This window comes from Thunnus maccoyii, chromosome 2 (assembly GCF_910596095.1).
Source record: "Thunnus maccoyii chromosome 2, fThuMac1.1, whole genome shotgun sequence".
NCBI lineage: Eukaryota > Metazoa > Chordata > Actinopteri > Scombriformes > Scombridae > Thunnus > Thunnus maccoyii.
Genome location: NC_056534.1, coordinates 9973754 through 9996774, shown reverse-complemented (window position 1 = coordinate 9996774; position 23021 = coordinate 9973754). Strand labels below are relative to the sequence as shown.

The window sequence follows — 23021 nt, the reverse complement described above, 5'->3', positions numbered from 1 at the left end:
TAAAGCGGCGCAGCAAAGCATCTTGGGAAAAACGGTGCAAAAACAGCCAATCACTGACCGAGAAAGTCACGTTCCGCCATGTGATTGGCTGAATGGCTATTGTTGGTCGCTGACTACAGTACTGACGGGAAATGTAGTCGGAGTGGGATTTAATCAAACAGTTGATGAAGAGGGAGTTATGCTCATTTAATGGCTGTTGAGAAAAGGTTTTTAAGCTCTGTACTCAAGTAAAAGTCGAGATATCACTGTAAAAAATACTCAATGCAACTTTAACTAAAACATTCAATGCTATTTAACATTGTAAAATACAAAATGTAGCCTACTGAAGTATTAAAAGTGAAAGTACTCATGAGTATCTTGCCTACTGGTTTTCAGTGGTAAAATGTAGCATACATCCTCTCAAGTACAATTTGAGGTGGTATTTCAATTTCAATACTATCTTATACTCCACTACATATTGGTCGGAAATATACGGTGTACAATTTATTTACTCATTTATTTGACAGCTGTAAATACAAGTTACTCCTCAGATATAGCCTATTAAACCTATGAACTTATGAAATGATGATATATTTAAAGCTTATTAACTGGATCTTAACCAAATACAACATTAAAATGTTGCCTTTATACACCCATGTAATCCAATAATATAATATGTGATAACACTGAAGGGATCATTCTGCCACATAATGAGTAGGCTTCTTTCACTTTCGATCCTCTCTAAGTATTTTGCTTATAGTACTTCTGTACTTTTAATTAAGTTACATTTCTAAATGCAGGACATTTAGTACTTAATAGAGTTTTAAAATTGTAGTATTCCTACTTTCATTTAAATAAGAGGTACCCCTTCCACCATCGCTGCATTTCAGTATGAATATTTTGAATAGTGTTGATTTGTTTTCTCATCAATGAGTGGCAGCATTTCACAAAATACAATGTGAAGAGCACATGGTTATCTTGCATATCTTCAAACCTACCGCTAGCTTTGACTTGTACAACACTAGCCGACCACCACTCCTACTCCCTCTACTTTTGTCTTTAGCATATTAGATTGTTATTTAGCTTATATGTTGTCTTTGTTTCTTTCTTATTGTCTCTCTTTGTTCCTTATCAGTCTCTCTCACACACAGACTCCCCTTCTTTATTTTTCCCTTTACAGTTAAGGTTTGGCTCATGCTCTTGTCTGTGCTTCCTTGTTCATAGATATAAAACACACATACAATGACTTGATAATAAATCATTATGTCATGTTTTTCAGCATTGTTGTTTCAGATTATTGCAGTATCTTAAATTCCTAAAATAGCTTTTTGCTTTGTAGGCTACTTGAAATAAGAGCAGGTATCAAGTCGAAGTGCATGCAGAGGGTTATGACCTGCCTTTAGCAGTAGTTTTCAGTGAAGGATGATTTCATCAAAGTAAAAAACATATTTTTTCACTAAGGGAACATATACATACATAGCATTTCTTTCCTATATAACTACATCACTATATATTGTCCACGGTATATTGTCATACAGTGTTATTTTACATAATACTGCATGAAATATATAATCGTACTATCGTGTTTATCTATATAGTCTCAGGAAATAGATTATATACATATGGTTCAGATGTCATTTGCTCCTGATGCAGTAAAACGACCCAAATGGTCCATGTCTTATAGTGCTCACTCGAGTTCAAATACAGACACACTGAATGTAATTTATGTGACTGTATTTCTATTTCTGTTGATTTTTTTTATTTTGTTACTTCAAAATGACCTATATGTCCCTTTGTTTCTTCTTTTTGATCCAGTTTGTCAGTCCTTTATTGTTCTTTTCCTTCTTTATGTGACTGAAAAAATGTGTGCAAGGAATCCAGTTTCTTTGTATTCCGTACTTGTGCAAATGACAAATAAAGTCATTTGAACTTGATGTTGTTTGACTTCTTTCCCACAGCATACAGTACTAAAGTCATGTAGCTTATTCCACTCACTCTATTAAAAGATAGTGCTCAAACAGTACAATGTTGTTAGCATCAGCCTGGCATGTCTAAAAAACATAAAACAGATGTATTATCGTGTTACATCAGCAGTATTGGGAACATCTTTCTCAGTGCAGCACACAATTTCAGGGTGCTCATCTATATTTTACCAATGAATGTGCTCCCGGAAGCACTACTCCTCTTCCTCACTAATGATTTTGTGCCCAAAGGAGTGTTATATTTGTTTTCAGTAGCACGTTATTATTGGAGCTGAAAGGAGGATATGACTAAGTAGAGGAAGATAAGAGGCAAATAAGTGGATGTGGAGTGGACAGATGAATGAAAAGAGAAAGACATCTGTGGGTTTGTTTATCCTCTTTGTTCCATTTGACATGATGTGTGTGTGTATGTGTGTGTTTAACATCCAAAATAGCATGATGTGGCTTTATGCTGAGAGAGGAGCTATTTTTATAAAGCAGCATCTAAATATCGTCTGCATATATCAGCTGAGGTTAACAATAGAAGCATGACGTTCATCTTTATCAGAATAAAGAAGAAAGAATGAGAGAATATGGCTGTATGGATTTATTTATTGAGCCATGATAACAATTTAAAAATGTGAATTATAGTATTACATGTCTTATTTGAGAATTAGTGTTGAACATTGTCAAAGGGTTGATGGTGCAATTAATAATAATAATAATAATAATAAATTTTATTTATATAGCACTTTTCTTAACAATGTTACAAAGTGCTTTACAAAGGAAAATAAAACCAACAAGGCAGATAAAATAAGCAAAGAGGAACAAAGAGGTAAAGGCAGAAGTACATAGTAACAATAGAAGATGCACAACAATAGTAATAATAGGACGATAGAATGCACAGGAGTAAAATAATGATAAAAAATAAGATAAAATAACATCAATTAATGTAAAAAACAGTAATGAAAACATATCAAACATTTCCAAAAGCTTTCACAAAGAAAAAAGTTTTAAGACGAGTTTTAAAAGAAGCTAGAGACCTAATGTGTCAGTGGGCAACGAGTTCCAGAGAGTGGGGGACTCTGACAGCAAAAGCCCGACCATCCTTTGTCACAAGCTGTGACCTGGGAATGACCAACAGGGCTCCATCTGCGGATCTTAAGGGTCGAGAGGGCACATACCAGTTCAGTAGTGCAGATATGTAACTGGGAGCAAGGCCGTTTAATGCCTTAAAGGTAAGTAATAAGATTTTAAAATCAATACGAAGGCTAACTGGGAGCCAGTGTAGGGAGGCAAGCACAGGGATGATGTGCTCATACCTTTTTGTCCCAGTAATGAGACGAGCAGCAGCATTTTGGACCAGCTGGAGACGGTGAAGGGAACCCTGGCTGATACCTGAATAAAGTGCGTTGCAATAGTCGAGTCGAGAATATATAAAAGCATATATACTTTTTTGAAGATCAGCAAAAGATAAAAATGACCTAATTTTAGAGATGATCTTCAACTGGTAAAAACACAACTTCACAACATTTTCGACTTGATTCTCAAAACAGAGGTCCCAGATTCCTAGCAGCCTGTGTATAATTAGGGAACCAATCATCACCAATCATCACAAAGTTGCTGGGCAGAATCCCTGGAGGCACCATAATCAATCCTCAAACGATGTGCATGTTATACGCTCACTGTAAATACACCTGGGTCCAACTTTTCTGTATTTCATGCCTCTAAGTCCTTCAGCTAACAGGGCAGTCAGGGATGAGTGAGATTTAATGAGACCCCAAGAACTTTATCTTTACTAAATACAGCTTTGAAATCACTAAAAACTAAAAGGCGAAGTTGAACTTTGGTCAAAGATCCTCTAAACTAGGCACACTGAGCAGGACTGAGGCGGGGGCAGCAGAGTTTCATAATTTCATTGATATTTTTCAAAAGGAACAAAAATCTTTAGAGTGAATTATACAATACTCACTCTTTCATTGGAGGAAATAAACTCAGTTTAGGTTTCGTTATTCAGATTGAAATGTATGGATTGAACATATGAAACAGCAGACAATATCACAATAATGTATTTTATTGACAAAAGATAAAAAATGTACACAAAAATGTGAATCTTTAACACATGGGATACAGATGTGGGTATATCCCATATGCCAGTTGAGTCTCTCATTAAACAGTGAGGGCTGTCTGATGTTGATTATTTCGGAGACATATTTTCATATTGTCCTCTTTCCACCTCTGTAGACTAATTGTCTTGACCAGCAACATATGCACGAGCAGTCCAGCTGCAGAGTCATTATAGACATAGAAATGTTCCTATGACAGGATACAGCTGTTGTTCTTCTTCAGTGGTGGTCTTTTCTTGACCGCCGGTCTGGGCAGCGTGTCTCTGCGCCTCCCCACCGCAGGGCTCAACCCGTGCGGCAGGTTCACCTGTTGCAGCAGCGCGCTGAACACCCCGACCGTGTTGGAACCGGTGCGCGCGGACGCCTCCACGAAGTTGGCGTCCCACTCACCCTCCACCGTGGTCATGACATCAACCGCCAGCAGCACCCGGCCTTCGGTCTCGGTCAGATCAGACTTGCTGCCGACCACGGTGATGAGCGAGCTCTTGTCGCCCCTCAGCTGCAGAATCTCGTCGCGCAGCCGCCGCACTTCTTCGAACGACCCCGGGTCGTCCACCGCGTACACCAGGGCGAAGGCGTCACTGTGTCGGATGCAGAGCTCACGCATAGCCGGGAAGGAGTAACTGCCGCTCGTGTCCAAGACCTCCAGATGCATCTTCCCGGAGCCAGCAGTGTCGTACTCCAGCACGTGAAGCTCCTCGACTGTGCGCGTGTACTTGTGCTCGAAGCTTTGGTGGAGGAAACGGCGGATGAGCGCGCTCTTCCCGACCCCCGCTGCCCCGAGGAACACCAGCCGGACCGCGTTGCGACGCTCGGACGGAGACATGCTGATCTGACGAGTGTGTCCCGCAGCGAGCAGCTGTCCCCTCCAGAGAAGATGCGGTGGCTCCTGCAGCCTCCGGTGCTGTCAGACGCTCTGCACTCCTCCACGAGCACGTATGTGAATTTATAGGCTGGGCAAATCTGCTCTCCACCAATAAGATCCCTCTCTCTGCGTGAATGAAGGTGAGGGAGGAACACCCAAATAGCAGATCAAATTGAGACTGCAGTTAAATTAAAGACCAGCATGAGCAGCATGTAGACATAAATCAATTGTATGCCTTTCATCGGTAAGCCTAAATCAACAGTCACGTGCATTTGTTTTCAGCACCAATGAGTCAGGGAGGTTTACACAAGTTCATTAGAAACCTGGAAAACAAATGAATACGTGAGAAATTATTAGTCCGGTAGTTTCCACATCATGTTTGCTAATGTGTTGATCATATTCATATTTGAGTATATACATGGATTTCTCAGCTTAACAAATACTTTCATTATGGTTGAAGAATTCAGATTCTTGACTGCTTTCAAATTTTTATTTGGGCTGAGGAAAAGTAAAAAGAGAGTAAAATACATTTTGCAGGAAGTGTTAGGTTATTAATATTGCATGTAGCCTATTATGGTTATATTGCATCACTGAGTAGCTAAATGGGATTTTAATGCTGTTGAGATGAAGTTAATTCTAACTACATTACTCACTGTTGGGTAGTTTCACCTATAATTCCCAAATAGGGGTACTTTGGGGGTAATTCTGCATTTACAAGGGGGTACTTGGAAATATTGTGTAGTAACTCAGCTACTCTGAAAAAAAATTATGATTATAGCTGTCATTCATGCAGCATGACAATGACCCCAAACATACAGCCAGAGACATAAGACCTTCCTTTAGTGACCAGAAGAAGAAGAAGTGGGAGTCCTGCAACAGATTGTATGGCATCATGGAGTCAGTCTGGGATTACATGAAATGACGGAAGCAGCTGAGACGCCTAAATCCACAGAAGAACTTTACTTTGGCAACTTCTCCAAGATGCTTGAGACAACCTACCTGCCAAATACCTTGAAAAACTGTGTGCACGTGCACCGAGAACCGGTTCTGTTTTACTGGCAAAGTGGTCACACCAAATATTGATTCGATTTAAGTTTCTTCTGTTTACTACACTTTGTATGAAGGTAATTGATAAATAAAAGCTATTTATGGCATTATTCTTTTTAAAGCATCATCACTTTACTTTAGTGCCTAAAACCTTTGTACAGTATATATAGTATCTATATCAACATATTTGTGTTCAGGATGAAAGTAACAACATAATTAATATATAGCTGTAGTATGTAGCTGTCAAACAAATGCAGTGGAGTAATATGTGCATGTTCCTTGAGTAAATATACTTAATGACTCTCCATCACTGATGCTACTTTATTGCCAAGTCATAACTGACCTACTTTGCATCATCAGACCTCAATATGTCCACCAGTCAAACTCCACATCACAAGTAAGTACGACTGGTCAAGATCGCCAACCGTACATGGTGACCTTCAAGGAAAATACCTTTGTTTTGCATTTTTTTTGGCTCATTTCCCTCATTGGTTTCACTCTTGGTCCATTATCCCCACATGGCTTTGTCATCATCTTCCTAGAAGCCCAAAGCCTGAAGTCTGGCAGTCATAAAGGGATGGTCAGTCATGCACACACAACCAAGATACAGACACGTGCAGTCATATTTACACTTGGCATGAGTCACGGAAGGTTTCTCTCCAACAAAGAGCTGCTGTTTGACACAAACAGGGATATTGTATACACACATACTGCTGCACACTTCCCGTAAAAAAAAAAAAAACAGGATGGTTTTGGTCTATATTTTTGATTATTCAGGAGTAGATTTATAATTTGCGGAGTCACAATAGCCTAATTTCTACCTGAGTGGACCACACCTACATGGATTTCTTGAGAAGTAATTAGTGGTCTGATAAAGTCAAATAGCACAGCAGACGTGCAGCCAGAGTAAGATTTTGACGTACTAGTCATCAATAGAGTTTTGGAGAAAATCCTCTTTCTCCTGAAGTGTATCGTGTGACATAATGAATAAAACTCTCCCTCTTTGGCTCTTGCCCGCTCACACTCTGCCTGGAAGTGGCTATCGTTGGGTAAACAGATACTGTGATAATTTGTCAGTAGGTGCGTACATTTGTGTGCGTGCAATAGTATGTTCTGTGTCTTATCGCTACCCTTGAAGAAGGTCAGTACCCCCTGTTTAATATGAGAGCAAAGAAAACAGGAACAAATTAAATAAAAAGGAACAAACCTGCCAACAAACTCACCTGAGCCAAAGATAGCGATAGCACCTTCATTGAATGCCACTGTCAGTGATTATTTAATGTGCACATGTCCACTGTTTATGACATTTTTGTGTTGGTCTTTAATTAAGTCATGTTCATCCACACCAAACTGGGAAAACAAGGAAAACTTTATGGACCCTGCTTTGTGTGTGGGAGCATTGTCATGTTGAAACAGGAGAGGGTCTCTCCCAAACTGTTGCCACAAGGTTTCAAGTGCACTATTGGCTGAAATATCATTAGACACTGTAGTGTTAAGGTTTCCTGTACTAAAGGGGCCTAGCCCAAACTATAAAAAACAGACATGTCCACATACTTTTGGCCATATAGTGCACATACTGAAATCAAATGAGAATCATCTTACCTACACTAGATGGCAGCAGTAGACACATTAGGACAACTGTACATGGCAATAGGGTTAAGATAGTTATGTAGTTCAAATATACACTGGAAAATTAACATTGTTTATTTAGAGGTGGCAGTGTTACAGTCACACAGCGAGATGCAATCCTGTAAAACAGATTAACAAAGAAACTACCAATTGGAAATTTTTATAAGTTATCATGCCCAACATTTGTGAGTGAGTTGTGGCCTCATTAAAATAGTATTCAAACTGTTTTGGTCTTGAGTGTGAATGTTCTTAATTTTCCTTGGTCACAGTCGAACTTTAACTCGAGATGATGTGCTGATCTGATCTGCTGATGAAGACTGTGAAATGCAGTTGAAACCTCCTATAAAAGCTAGTAAGTGAAGCATGAGTCAAACTGTTTTGGCCTATTTCTTCCAATCCTCTAAACTTACTGAGTGCTAAAACTAACAGGTCACAACACTTTCATCACTTTCCCTACATCTTCTATTCTATCTCATGTTCAATTAAATGAAGTATTTAGTAACATGAATCAACATGATCAAATACATGTTGTCAAAGAATACATAAACAGAGCAAATAGTACATACAATGAATGCAGAAAAAGTCGTCACATACCACACAGTAAAGAAAGAAGGTACATTTGGTGCATTGCACAAAAAAGCAAGTCTTGACCCATGACATGCAAATTTTGTCATTGTCCTTTGAAAACAACGCATCTCCAAAATATAACACTTTCATCTAGTGAGAAACACTGACCCATTTTAATCTTTGTGAAAATGCATTTTTTAGGAATATCCATTGGGGGTTATAGCCGCTGACAGCAACGTAGTTCCAAGGATGGAAAAGTTCATCTGTGAACCTCTTTAGTCCACACTATCTCAAAAATTAGGCCTACTGAATGGATGGCCGTGACATTTTGTGCAGACAGTCATGGAGCCCAGAGAAGCCTCATGAATTTGGTGAGACGAGCTCCTCTTGCACCACTGTGGCATTTTTGGTTGTCAGTGAAATGTCTCTACAACTATTGGATGCATTGACATGACATTTGGTACAGACATGTTCCTTTGACCTTTCATATAGCCCCATCATCAGACTCACATCGTCAGACTTTCAATACATGTAATACTTGGACAAATGCCTGCTAATGACAGTCCCATCAGCCTCAGATGTACTGTTGTTTAAAGTGCTGATTAGCAAATATTTGCTTGCTAACATGCTAAACTAAGATGGTTAACATGAAAAACATTTTGCCTGTTAACATCAGCATTTTAGTTTTGTCATTGTGAGCATGTTAGCTTGTTGATGTTAGTATTTAGCTAAAAGCATTGCTGTGCTTAAATACCCTACAGCCTCACAGAGCCACTAGTAGACTCTTATTCTTGAGTTATTTAGCCTCAGATGTCAATAAAGGAACATTTAATCTTTAAAATCACCTAATTCAGAGAGACACAAGTGGTTTTTACCAGACAGCAACAATATTCTCCTGCCAGTTCTGTCACAAGAAAAGTTTCACCAAGGACATTTTGAATAAACTCTTTATTCTTCGTCACCTTTAGGACTCAGGACTCTCTTATCTCATGCATGAATGCATAAAAAAAAAAACAACATCTACCCTACTTTCAAGGTCAGTGAAACCCCTTTTTGCGGCACATTTTCTCTTTTCATCTACCATCTCATTAATTTCCTTTCCTTTGTCTTTGTCTCCTCTGCTTATTATTTGCTACTTCCATTCAAGTGCCATATTAGCTTTTTCTGGCAGACAAATTTGGCAAGACCCTGCCATCTGTTTTCTCTTACAAACGATAGGGGCTTTTCACACACAGCACACAACACACAGACTGTCCAAAAAAAGACGTGGGAATGGGGGTACTAGTGTATTAGCGTGAGCTCCAATTCATTTAGGGACTATCACATGTCTGTGCTTATCTTGGGGTTTTTATTTACAAAGTCGTTGTTCAGACATACAGTGGAAGTGCCAGAGAAACTGTATCTTAAATATGTGACTGTTTGACTCAGAGTATTACAAAGTTATTGAGATTATTGATCTATGTGTGTCTGTTAAATCTCCGAACATCCATCCTCCTCGAGCCCCATCCCTGCCACTTACCTGTTACCATGGCAACATGCAGAGATCCTGCACTGAAGAATGAAGGATGTCTGTTGGTCTATTCCTGTGTTTCTATCAAAGCCCACATTCAAAGTTTAACACACATTTGAATGACTGGGTGTTGTTTTTCGAGAAGGAAAGGTGAGTCTTCTCTGCAGAAGGACAGAGAAAGTGGAGTAGGTTACCGCCCTCGCCTTCTCTTCTCTTGTACAGTTTTGGCACAGTGAAATCTCAAGGGGACATGATGCAGACTCTTCCTTCCTCATCTCCCACACACAACAGTATTTGCAAAAATCATGACAATGGATTTTTATTATGAGAACAAGATGGTTGCTACATGATTATGAACTGATATTCCAATGATTTTTAGGTATTCACTGTATGAAATACCCAAGACAATGGAAGCTTTTAACCACCATTTTATCACTGCTGGGCACTTAACCTGTCCTCTTCAACAAGCAGCACTTTTTCCCTTTGGCTGTCACCATATTTGAAGTATTTAATGCACTCGATCATTTAAAAACTAAAACAATCAGCTAAAGCCGACAATCTGGATCCTTACCTCTAGTGCTCATTGAATCACAACCTGCACTACACATATATTTAGTTGATTACTGGTAAGGTCCCAACTGAGTGGAAATGAGCTCAGGTTATTCCACTGCATAAGTGGGGTTCAACTGACAACATGAGCAACTATTACCCAATTTAAAAAATCTCACCCTACAGTTAACACTGTAATCTCTGGTTAACTGGCAACTTTGTGTTTATCAAGACAAAATCTGTATTCTCTAGCAACAGCATTCAGGATTTAGGCCACAACATGGTGCAATCTCAGGCTACACTTGTATTAAATGATATCATACATTCTCTGGAAATTGCAGTGTGCTGTACCATATGTTGATCTTTCTAAGGCCTTTGATGCTGTTAACCACTGCATTTTACAAAACAGATCATGCCACCTTGGTTGGGATGATTATGCTCAGAAGTGATATCATGCATATTATATTATGTTATGTTATGTTATGTTATGTTATGTTATGTTATGTTATGTTATGTTATGTTATGTTATGTTATGTTATAAAACAGGCAATCTGAATTGTCTCACATTACCCTCCCTTTCAATAACAAAGGGGGTACCACAAGGTTCCGTGTTTGGCCCATTATTATTTGCAATCTACATTAACATTATTATTACTCCAACACAGACTTATAAAATCAAATCTTATGCAGATGATACAATCTTTTATGCACATGGCTCTTCGCCAGCTCAAGCCATGTCTAGATTACAGTTTGTCTTACGAGTTATACCGACATCACTGCAGAACCTCAAACTTGTACTGGATGCTGAAGAGTCAAAGTGGAAGATATTCACTAAGCCTGTTGCTAATTACAGTCAGGGGTGCAAACTTAGTGGAGTTTTTACTAAAACTACATGTGATTTGCATAAAGTGCCCCTAAATAAGATCTTTTCTGGGCTGTTTAAGACATGTTTGGTGCATGTTTGGAAAGGAATGGACGGTAAACAAAGTGTTTTCTGCTGTTGAAGAAAGGATGTATTTATCCCACATGAGGAACACTATGTGAGGAAGTGAGTTAAATATGAGTTAAATATCCTGATGTTGTCAGCTCAACAAAAAGATCAGTGATTGATTTGGTTTCATTTTTCCAGGTTTTGCAACTTCTGTTGTCATCCCAGCATATTGGGGATGAAGGAACATTGTTTGTGGTGCTTAAGCTTTTAAAAATTATGTCCTGGTTTCTGTGGATAATCCACAGACCTATTTATTAACTGTTTTTATTGGAACTACTTTAAACTAAATAAATTGCCCCAATGAAACTGTTTACAATGAGGTCTGTGGATTGTTGAGAGACATTTTTCCTGAAAAGACACATTGCTGTTGAAATCAATTTACCTCCATTGTTTTGAGGGTAGAGTGGAGGAGAAAAAATTCAAAGAATCTCTAAATCCTGGACAGACAAACCCAAAAATATCTGTCTATCTACTGACCATCTACTGGCCATTTTTTTGGAGAAAAGAAAGATTCAAGAAGGTCATTTGTCAAGAAGGAAAACTTTATTGGGGTTTTTACTCATTTGAGGTCAAATGTATAAGAACATGAAAAAAAGAGGCTGAAATGGAAGGCACAGCCACAACGTTCGCCAGAGAGATGACTCCGTCATTGTGTTTACACACCAGCAGCAGGACCCAATCTAAGGCAGACATTTCATCACAAAAAACATGTGCTTTTAACTTCTTTCAAATCGACATAAACTACATTATTGTGCAGATTTTGAATCACTGACTTTTCACAGTTGGAATTAATGTATCTATGACTGCATATTTTTGTCTATTTAATGTGCTTTTGAGTGTATAGTGTGTGGTGACAACTAGGCCCTACACGTCACCACCTTTTTACAGAAAAGATGATCATTTGAACTAATAAGGCTCCTTCAGTTGCTGGGTGAATTTCAACGCTTCTTTTACTCATCCAATCTTTTCTTTTGTTTCCTTAAAACCTTACAATCATTTAAGGAACCAGAGAGAACTTAGTGGATGTAGTCTTGAAGGAAAACTTTAGACTACTGACTACTGACGATGCATCTGTCTATTTACAGATTTAGTCTGTCTGCACATCGAAGACTGAGGAGAGAAAACTGGAAAGGTGCAGTAAGTAGCGCACAAGCAAAGAGCATGTTAGATCTGCCAGCCACATCCCATTTCTTTCTTAGGAGACACACTTTTTCACATAAAAGTTTCCATGGTTACTATGTTTTTGAAGCATTCTGTGCTAAATAAAGCATTATTTACAGCTGAAACATGTAAATCAGTAACATCCCTTTATCTAATGTGTGTTATGCTTTATAGTTTGAAAGAGAAGAGGAGATGAAAGCGGAGCAATAGAGCCAGCAGGACACTGAACAGGAAAAGGTTAGATATTGTGAATTATGAGTTATAGCATCTACATGTTTGTTTACACCAGTAGTTACCACAGATAGGCTCGACTAATAAATGCAGTAATCATCCTGACGTACATCAGGTACAGCTTGTGTAAAGTTGACTGCAAGTGAAACAAATAATGCGCAACCACACAATGATTCATTCATTAAACAGCAAGTCATTGGAAATCCAAATCTCCAGTAAAAAGCACAGTAAGAAGAGATAATGATTGAGACAGAAAAATAATAAAACACCTGTAGTGCTTTGGTGCCATAACTTCCAGTTTATCAGCTTTCAATTCAGCCACACGTCCATCCAGACTAATTCACAGTTACACACACGCACACACACATTATGCAAAAAACAGCTACCTACAGTATCTATCAATAGTTAGAAGCATTGTGTCAGATATTGGTGAAGTCCGGCTGTGCTCTCTCAGTATTCCCAGAGGGTGGCACTATCCACGGAGTCGGCGCTGGCCTTTAGCCCCCCAGCGTGGTCTCCTTTAAGGTACTTCCCTCCAAGAGCACGGATTGCCATCTTGTTGAGGTCACAGAACTCAAAGAGGAACTGGACAGGTGTGGCGCTGCTGCACGCCACTGCAGTGTCATCTCCAACACACCAATACTTCCCCTGGGAGTCTGGACAAACAACACACACTTAATGAAGCCTTACAGTACACGTAGGGCTGGGTGATGTTTATATAATGTGTTAAGACATCAAATTTACCGTCACTGTACTCTATGTCAAGGTTGCTATGCTAATGCTAAAGGAATAATATTTTGGGAAATATTTTTACGCTTTCTTGCCATGAGATAAGGCTATAGCCTGCAGCCAGTTAGCTTAGCTTAGCATAAAAAGTGGAAACAGGGGGAAACAGCTGGCCTGGCTCTATCCAAAGGAAACAAAATCCACCTACCAGCACATATCATCACGATATGTCTTGTTTGTTTAATCCATAAAAAAATGAAGTGTTAAAATGTCAAGTTGCAGATTTATGGTTATGGTTATGTGTTGGACTATTTCTTTGCCAGAAGCAGTGATTACTCCAGCACATGAACCTTGTAAAACTGCAGCTTGTTGTTTTTACACTTTTTGTACAGATAAAAGAAATAAGATATATCATATTAATACTGTAATAATAAGTGAGCTTTAGAGCTGCTTGTAGCTGGATTTTGCTAAAGTAAGATAAGCCAAGCTAACTGGCTAGTTGCTATAGCTTTATATTTACTGTACAGACATGAGAGTGATATCAATCTTCTCCTCTCACTCATGGAAAGAAAGTGAATAACTTATTTCCAAAAATGTCAAACAGTTCCTTTAAGCTCCTTTATTTCTTTGATATGAAAAAACCTTTTCACATTATTTCAATTAAAATGGTTTTGTTTTTAGATCAGATTTGCTTACTGTCAACATTGCAATATCCTCATGAAGATGAACGATAATAGATAATATTGATTAATTTTTCAGCCTTAACTAGGTGTGTTGGTGAAAATGATAAAAGAGTTTCAGATGATTTACAATAGTTGATACATATGGCCATGATAATATTCCAATAGGATGTTTCATATATTGACTTAAACAGCTCTGTGGTGAGCGCTACTTTAAAGGACCATATCAAACCGCGCTGCATTCACAAGCTGTGCTGTCGATTAAACCCACAAGACAAAATCAAATATGGACATTGTGCACAAGTTAAGCTTTGGTTTCAACTCTGATATCATGCAATGATTGTATACTATTGAGAACGTAATAAAAGATGAATACATCAGTCTAATGGTACACCTGCAACATACTTGGTATTGGTAAATACCCTGCCCGAATAGAGATTTTAGAACTGGCATTGGGAGACAAAAAGTCAGATTGCAGCATCCCTCAATATTGTACATATTGTACACAATCATGACTCCAAATGAATGCTAATGTTGCCCTGTATTTGCTTGATGTGTAAATTATGTAATAGTTTTTGCTAACGAGTTCACATAATCCACTTTATAAGTTGATAAAATGTCCAAGTTGTGTTCATAGCTTGTTTCCATCTGGCCAAAAGAATCAGGTAAAGCAGGTTTAACATCTATAAGTGTAGGAACATTTCTAACGTTGGTGCCCCCTAGTGGAAGTATCAAAAAAGACACAGGCGGACTGCAGAACACAGACTGCTCATTGTCCTAGTTGGGTGGACTAAGTGACTTGAAGTAAATTGGTAAAGCATACAAAAACAACATCATTGGTCGGTAAACTTTGTCCTCTAACATGACTGCCTACCTTTGAGGGCGTACGCTCCATTGTGGAACTCCAGCTGGAAAACGTCATAGGATGCTCGGTTGGAATCCAGGTTCGCAATTCCTGCTTTACGAGCCCCGATGAAACCATGTTCTCCACGAAGGACAATGATTGGGCGGTTGATCAGCTTCATCAGGAACTGCTCGGCCTCCCCTGAAGACACAGACTGGTCATGGTTCGTCTGGGTCTTTTATTTCCACTCTTCAGGGATGTAGAAAATACTAGGATATCCTACTCAGGAGGAAGTACTGACACTTGACTTAAACGGGACATATCATGCTTTTTGTGATTTTCTGTCCTTTACACACTGCTATAATGTTGAATGTTCTGAAAGTCCAAGACTTGAGGAAAAAGTTTGTAAAAATACTGCTTGAAAATCAAAAGCAAGGGCTTTAGCCTGCTCTGAACACTTCGTTTGCAAAGTTATCTCTACTTCTCCATCGAGCTGACATCAGATCAGACATCTGTTGTTCCATGGGTTGTTGCCTTTGTCCAAAAGCATATTTTGGATCAGATTTTGGCTCAAACAATACGGATGTATTTAAGAAGTTGACGTTTTGAGTAAAGAAGACAAAAAGAAATAAAGTCCTGCTACTATTGTTTTTTTTTACATAGCCTCCGCAGCCAGCAGAAGAGGGTCAGCTTCTGGCAGTTCTGACCAATCAGAACACAGTGGGCTCATTGGGAAGGGGGCCTTAAAGAGACAGGAGCTGTTTCAGTCTGTTTCAGAGGGGAGTTGCATAAAGGTAAATGAGGAGTTTTTTAAAAACTATATTGTGCAAAGATGTACCAGTGAGCCCTGAATAAATATCTAAATATAAAATATAGACCTGGAAATGTGCATGATATGTCCCCTTTAGAAGGTTTGTAATTCTGATTTTGGCCTGACCTATTAAAGGTAACTTTAATTCTTTGCCAAGCTAAAAATAGTTTTGGCTCAGCAAAACTACACTTCAGTACTCTACGGCTCAGCAAAACTATACTTCAGTACTCTACGTCGTAAAAGTAAAATTAAGATTCAAGAAATTATTTAAAAACATACAAATGAAAAGTGCTTAGTTATAATATTCTCATCAGTTCAGCAACATCTGAAACACGACTGACCTTGGTTATCAACAGTAGCAGATAGCTGTCCGTTCTTCTTGGCGACCACATACTTGCCGTTAGCTGCACGTACACACACGCGACCATCACGCCACTCCAGTTCAAAGAAACTGTTGGCAGACCTGACACACACACACGATGCCAAACTCAATGAGCAGACTGTGAGGGATGTTCATGTGTTGACATAAGTGTGTGATCTTCAACATGATGCAGTGTGTGTGTGTATGTGTGCAGGGGCAGCCCGTGGCATAGGACACATAGGCAAATGAGCAGGACATGTTTTTTGTCTACCAACAGATGTGCTTGTATGCAGCTATTGGAAATATGTACTTGTTCTCCCTTCTTAACATTTTCCTCTCTTTTTCTTCATAGACTTGCACGGGTTTTCATCTGGTTTGATTTTCTTTTGGTCAGTTTTTGCCCAACAGCCACCAAACACTCATAGGATGATGCCTTGACCCCATTTGCCTTTTAGTCTGGAGGACTGGGAGGACTTTGTCTGGGCTGGAGGTATCATTGTTGTGCTTTACTTTACTGTGAGTTCATTTTTGAAGTGTTAGGACTGGAGGTACTATTGGTGTACTCTTTTGGGGGCTCCAAACTATAATCTCACCGAGGGCATCAACATAGTCAAGGCCAGCCTGTATGTGTGTGTGTGTGTGTGTGTGTGTGTGTGTGTGTGGTTACTTGGTGGAGGCAGTGCACTGCAGTCCTCCAGTTGCTGTTAGGGTCCAGTATTTTCCCGCAGCAGTTCTGAAGGCACACTTCCTGTCCTCACGGCTCATCTCCATTTGGAACACTTCCTGATCCCCTTCTTCGTCCTGATTGGCTGACAGGTCCATGCCTAGAGAAGTGGGGCAGTCTGCTGTCAGATTTCATTTGTCTCCGGAGGTTTTCCTCCTTGTCTGAAACTCATCTACCCTCTAATTCATGAACGTCCCCTGATGGATTCTTAAAGGGACAGGATGTCCTGAACTGTCTCGCTGTGTCCCAAATCCATACGACACTACACTAAGAGTAAGCAGGTTTTCAGTCTGTACTGTGTTCACACTGGAAAACTGAGACAGTGTGCATAGAATATAGTTGGTCACTGTTGCCCTGCAATGCAATGCACAGCGGAAACAGATTAGGGAACAGCTGGAAAAAAAACGGCAGAAGAGGAGACAGTAGTTCCTCCCATTTTCAAATATGCTGGTTGTCTGAGGTTGCAGCTATGACATCACCGGAGGTTTTGCATTGTTTCCGTTTAGTATGAGACATGTAGCAGGCGTCATTTGTTGTACACTAACTGCAAAAACAGTATATTGTGATTAGTGGTATATGGTAAATACTGTATAGAATTTGTGTGTAGTATGGATTTGGGGCACAGTATTTGTGTTTAGCTGTCTGAGGCCAAACTGATTTATTGTGTTATAGTAGGGCTGAAGCTAATGATTAATTCCATTATCAGTTAATCAGTCAATTAGTTTTTTGATTAATCAGTTAATCATTTGGTGTTGTAATGTTGAAAATGTTGATGACTGTTTGCAAAATTTCATGTTTTCTCCAGACCAAAGTCGATCCAAAGATATTCAGTTTACTATCATAGAGGACTAAAGAAACCAGAAAATATTCATGTTTAAGAAGGTGGAATCAGAGAATTTTAGCATTTACTCTTTAAAAAATTACCCAAAATGATTACCCAATTATCAAAATAGCTGCCAATAAATTACAGCTCCCACACAGAGGATGTGCCAGTCCTGGATGAGGCTAGGTGACAGGAGTAATAGTTGTGGTGATGACAGCAGATTAGTCAAAAAACAACAAATCTTTTAGCTGCATTGCATTCTGGTCTGCAGAAACATACACATCTCTGCTTCCTCTATGGTGAATTTCCAAAGCTGTAGACTTGAGACTTGGACTTTAAACACACGTACGATAAGAATGATGACTTGACACTTGCAAGCAAAAACATTCAAGTCTGAATTGTTTGATAATGGAAAAAAACATGCAAGCTTTGCATAGCTATACACTTTGAATACTTAATTTATCAGACACACATTAAAGAGGTATTCCAGCAATTTAGTGTTAAATTTCCATTAAGTTGTGGGATTCACAATGGACAGATTAAAAAAAAAAGACAAATGTCAAAATCTGTGCAACAGAGGTGAGATATCCTCACTTTTAAGGCCCAGTTCAGACGTTTCAACTGCACGCACGTCTGATGGAACATATTCATTTTTTAAGCAACAAAGCTGCCCACAACAGCTGCGCAATGACTCCCATTTCATTCTTGTAGCTCCAACCTGAAGCTTTTTTGGGCTTTAAGTACATTTTCTTGCACTTTACACGTGTAGCTAACTACAGTAATTGTGTACTGGTCTCTAAGCGCTGCCAAAACCCCGGCAGCCTACACAGCAATACTGTGCCCGAACGCACCCTGCATAGATGCTGACGGAGGACTGAGGAAGTTGCTGCTGCACTACTGATGCTGTTTTTACAATGCTGCCCGTGAAGAAACATTGTTAGCTTGTAGTGTGAGTCACAAACCAAAAACGCTGGATCCTTCATTTTTATGAAGCTCTCCCTGCCTTCTAATTACCCGCTTTATTCAAACCCCACAACCTCCAGTTTGTGATGCAGGCTCTGTTAAAACTTTAAGTCTAAATGCCAAGTCGGGATAACCCTGATCAAGGTTATTTTTTTTCAAACTTTTCAAAAGCTCCTCCAGAGCCACAGAGGACATTATACAACTGATTTCACAAGCTGAGTCATACTCCATCTGACGAGTAAACTGAACTTCATGAGTACAATTGGTGAAGTACCCCTTAACGAGGACTAGGTTTCAATTATGCAAGAACTATAATAACACAGCTCTGACAGAAAAATGTCCTCATCGCAGACATGAAAGATTTGCATCTAGACCTGCAAAGTGCTTGAAACTTGACCTAGACTTGTCTCAAATGATTTATAAAAAGCACTGTTCATTTATCCAACACAGAAGAGTTCAGAAAAAAAAAAACTCTTGTTATTCAATTAAAAGATTGACATCAAAACCTAATTTTTTCCCATGTCCCATTTGGAGTTATCTGGCTAAAAGCGCCAAAGTGTCTGAATGTTCAACTGCCTCTACTGTGTTAAACTTTAGTCTTACCATGATGCTCCTAACTTTAGTGACATACCAATCAGGTCACAAGTCATGGCTCTAAACGGACCTAATTCAAACAAAGATTATCTTTCTTCTTCTGCAATTCATCTCTCCTGGAATGCTCTCTCTCTCTCTCTCACACACACACACACACACACAGACCACATTTCCACATGCATTGATGCATATTGACTACGTGGATAAACTGCTGTCAGTGATCAGTCCCAGGATGGCAGCACAGACTCAAACTGAGACTGAGTGGCGTCAAGACAAAGAGGTTGCATGTAAAAGCCACATTCAGCAGGACAATCTGAGTCACACCTCCTTCTCTGCAATTCATCTACCTTCTCCTCCATTTGATCTCCTTTGTCTTCCTCCCTTGTTTTCTGTCTATTCAGTCTATTCTGAGATAAAGAGTGATGGATAACTGTAGGCTGGAGCTGACCCTGAGCCAGCCACAATGCAGGGGTAGAATTACTGCAGAAAAATGTGAAGCTAGGCAGAGACCGGCCAAAAAGGAGGGAGGGAGGGAGAGAAGAGAAGAGGGGGAGGGAGGGGGGAGAAAGTGAGAGCATGATAATGAATAACACATGGTGGGGAAAATGAAGTAACAGGACTCTCTAATTCTGTTCTGCTATCTATCTATCCATCTCTCTCTCTCTCTCTCTCACACACACACACACACACACACACACACACACACACACACACACACACACACAGACACACACACACCAAAATCATGTAACAGCTGCTTGTGGTTTGTGCCCAGTTATGCAGTGACTTCATCAGCATAGTGAAATGTGATTTTTTTTTTTTTTTTAATTCTGGCTCTGAGTGGCTGCGGAGCCTCACCTTGCCTCGTGGAGACGTTTCTCTCGTTGCCCGCAGTCAGCACGACCTGCGCGTGGCTGCGCTCCAGGCCAAACAGTTCATCCTTCCCGACCCGGGTGCCCTTCCCGGACTTCATTGTGCCAGTGGGGCCCATGGGTGCGAGGTAGCGACCGTTGCAGTCGCGGAATGCCACTTTCCCGGATCGGAACTCCAGCATGTAGCCGGTGTCTTTGTCCGTTTGTGTGGACAGGCTGCCGTCATTGCGGAGGAAACGGTTGTCGGACGTCTCGAGGTGGTAGCGCTGGTCACGGTAGACCAGTGTCACAAGCGAGTCGACCCCCCAGGGGACATCCCGGTCTATTGACACCTCCTGCCGCTCCCCATGCGCGCTCAGGTGGGCGAAGCGTTTGCGCGCGAAGCTGTACAGGATGACCTGCGGGTGTACGGCCAGGTGTACGCTCCATCTCTCCGCCGGTGAGGCGGTCTGCGCAAAGCAGGTGATCCGGTCCTGGCTGCCGCCGAGGTACCGCCCGTGCGGTTCGGACTGCAGCGACCACCGCCCGTCCTCATGCGCTGTGATAACGAAGCGGCAGTCCCGGCCGCGCGTCTCGCTGTCCGCAGTAACGTTGCCGTCTTTGTCCGTGGCAAGGTAGCGGCCCAGGTGGGAGAGGAGGAACACGACGCTGCCGTCCTCCCCGGTCTGCTCCAGGGTCCAGGTCTGCTTCTTCTTCAGGCTGCTCGCCGAGGCGTTGATTTTGAAGCCGAAGGTCTCCGCGGTCAGATACTTCCCCTCGCTGTTGATGAGCCCCAGAGGGATCTGCAGCAGGTCCCCGTCGGCGCCGTTTGCGGACATGTTTGCCTTGTGATAAGAAGAGAGGAGAAAAGAAGATGCTGTGCTTGTTCAGACAGACGGACAGGGCGAGAAAAGTGTGGGGGTGTCTGAGGGTGGGACAGAGAGAGAGAGAGAGTGAGAGAGAGAGCTGCTCTGTGACTGATGATGATGATGATGATGATGAGTGTCCCCTGACTGCAAACCCAGACTGCCTCGCTGGAGCTGCAGGAGTTGCAGAACTGGGAGGTTTTTTTTTTATAACGGCAGTACACGCCCCAGATACAGCCAGCTAGAGTACAGCTGGAGGGAGATGACTGCAATTTTGGCAAACTATACCCCACCCCTGCAACCCCACTGCTCACCTACACATGTAATACCCTATAAACCATATAACTGATTTCATTCACATCAATATTTCATTTCCCCCTGTTTCCCCTCTCTCTAGACTAATTGAGATCTGCTCACCATCAGTTCCACATGGATAGAGCCTTTCATCAACTGACAGACCAGTGTTTGTCTTCAGCGTTGTGCGTGTGCGTGTGTGTGTGTGCCGGTTGGCTTCAAAGAAAATTGAGGAAAAGTTTATTAGAAAGTGACCGAAACATATGATCAAGGTGGAGCTATCAAGGGCACATGACAGAGTGAGCACGCTGCTATAAGAACATTCATTTATCTGTCATAAAGTGTGTCTGTTCACAGTTTAAGGCTACTTTTGATCTGTTTTTCATGCTTTGGCAGAGAACCCTTAGTTCCAGTGAAGGGAAGTCTTAACGTGACAGCAAACAAAGACATTTCAGACAATTTCAGAGTTTGGGGAAGGTCTTTTCCTGTTTCAACATTCAACATTACAGTGCCCTGTGCACAAAGCCAGGTCCATAAAGTAATGCCTTCCCAGTTTGGTTTGGAAGAATTTGACTGGCCTGACCTCAACCCAGTTCAATCCCTTTGGGATGAATTTGAAACAGATATTAGAAACACACCAAACTACTTAACGGATAGGTTTACAATTTCAAGTCTGTTATAGTGGCAATTTAGAGATCCCTTCATAATGCAGTTTCATTGTAAATGACCAGGGACAAAATCCACAGCAGTCCTCCTGTACAAAAATGTTGTTTATTTGAGGCTAATATGAAGCTTCATCCATCCAAATTAGTCAAATCAAGTCAGCATGTCTTCTTTGTTACAATCCTTCTACTGCAGCTCAACAGGGAAACACTGTCCGTGACACAAACTAAAAAGTAAATATGTAAGAGATCCTCTTTATTTCATTAACTCAGATGATTGAATCCACATATTAACCTCAGATAAACTTTTAAATAATTTTTTTTCTTGAAACTCACATTGTGAGCACATTCAGAGGGGATCTTCTAATGATCGGTGTGAACAGGAGGAATAATTACAGCAAGAAAACCTGTTTTAACGTTCACACAGACACCTGACTGTTGTTTTAAGATAGACTTCAAAAACCCGTCGTTTAAGCTTTCTCTCCTGCAGGCGGTGGGCCTCTCCTCACTCTTTCTCTCTCTCTCTACTTTTGCCCCTGGTGACATCTTGTCATGGTAACGTATGTGTGCTGTAGGGTGAGAGGTTATGTCTGTTATAATGTTCTTTCCCCGCCCCCCTCTTTCTCCCTTCGTCTCACAGTGTAAGAAAACATCACCAGCATGATTTCAGCACTGGAAGTACTGAAAATACTGCAAGAACTAGTAGAGTAAACATTGTGCAGTAGTGCAGGCAATTAAAAATATTCTGTTTTTGGACTACACAATAGAAATCAGATGACCAAAGCAAGTTCAGCTTCACTTGTTTCCTGATCTTGTTCCCTTCTGTGTGATTCACACGTTTCCCTCCACTGGTCTGACTGGTCAACCCTCCCTGCCTCTTCCGTCCTCCTCCCCTGGGCTCAGTCATGACTCCTGCCTGCACATCCACCTTTATTTATTCTGGAGAGAGCGCTGACATGTGTGTGCGCTTATCTTTTCCTCATACCTTAATACAATAAAATTAGCGGGTTGATGCAAAGCCCCATGAGAAGCCACTTTATCCAGTTTAGCTGTTTTGTTTGTCTCTTCCCCTGCAGCAACATTTAACTATGGATGTGATTATGTTAATGATTCTGTTATGACTAAATGTCTGAGAAGAGCGATTTAGCCAGCTGGCTTTTACAAAGTTATCTGGGTAATACTTTATTTTACAGGTCCCTTAATTTT

At 40.6% G+C, this 23021-nt stretch overlaps 2 protein-coding genes across 2 annotated transcripts; both read right to left on the bottom strand.

The window, feature by feature from the left end:
* Window positions 1-3998: 3998 nt before the first annotated feature.
* Window positions 3999-5216, bottom strand: rasd3 (RASD family member 3). The gene has a single exon (XM_042389584.1). The coding sequence runs from the start codon at window positions 4890-4892 to the stop codon at window positions 4257-4259; it is 636 nt and encodes a 211-aa protein (XP_042245518.1). The 5' UTR covers window positions 4893-5216; the 3' UTR covers window positions 3999-4256.
* A 6541-nt stretch (window positions 5217-11757) lies between these two features.
* Window positions 11758-21055, bottom strand: LOC121913306 (fascin-like). Its single transcript, XM_042435988.1, has 5 exons — window positions 20001-21055; window positions 16706-16862; window positions 16019-16140; window positions 14897-15067; window positions 11758-13272 (listed from the first exon to the last, which is right to left on the bottom strand). Exons 1-5 carry the CDS (start codon window positions 20830-20832, stop codon window positions 13067-13069), a joined length of 1488 nt encoding a protein of 495 aa, XP_042291922.1. The 5' UTR covers window positions 20833-21055; the 3' UTR covers window positions 11758-13066.
* Between the last annotated feature and the right edge of the window lie 1966 nt (window positions 21056-23021).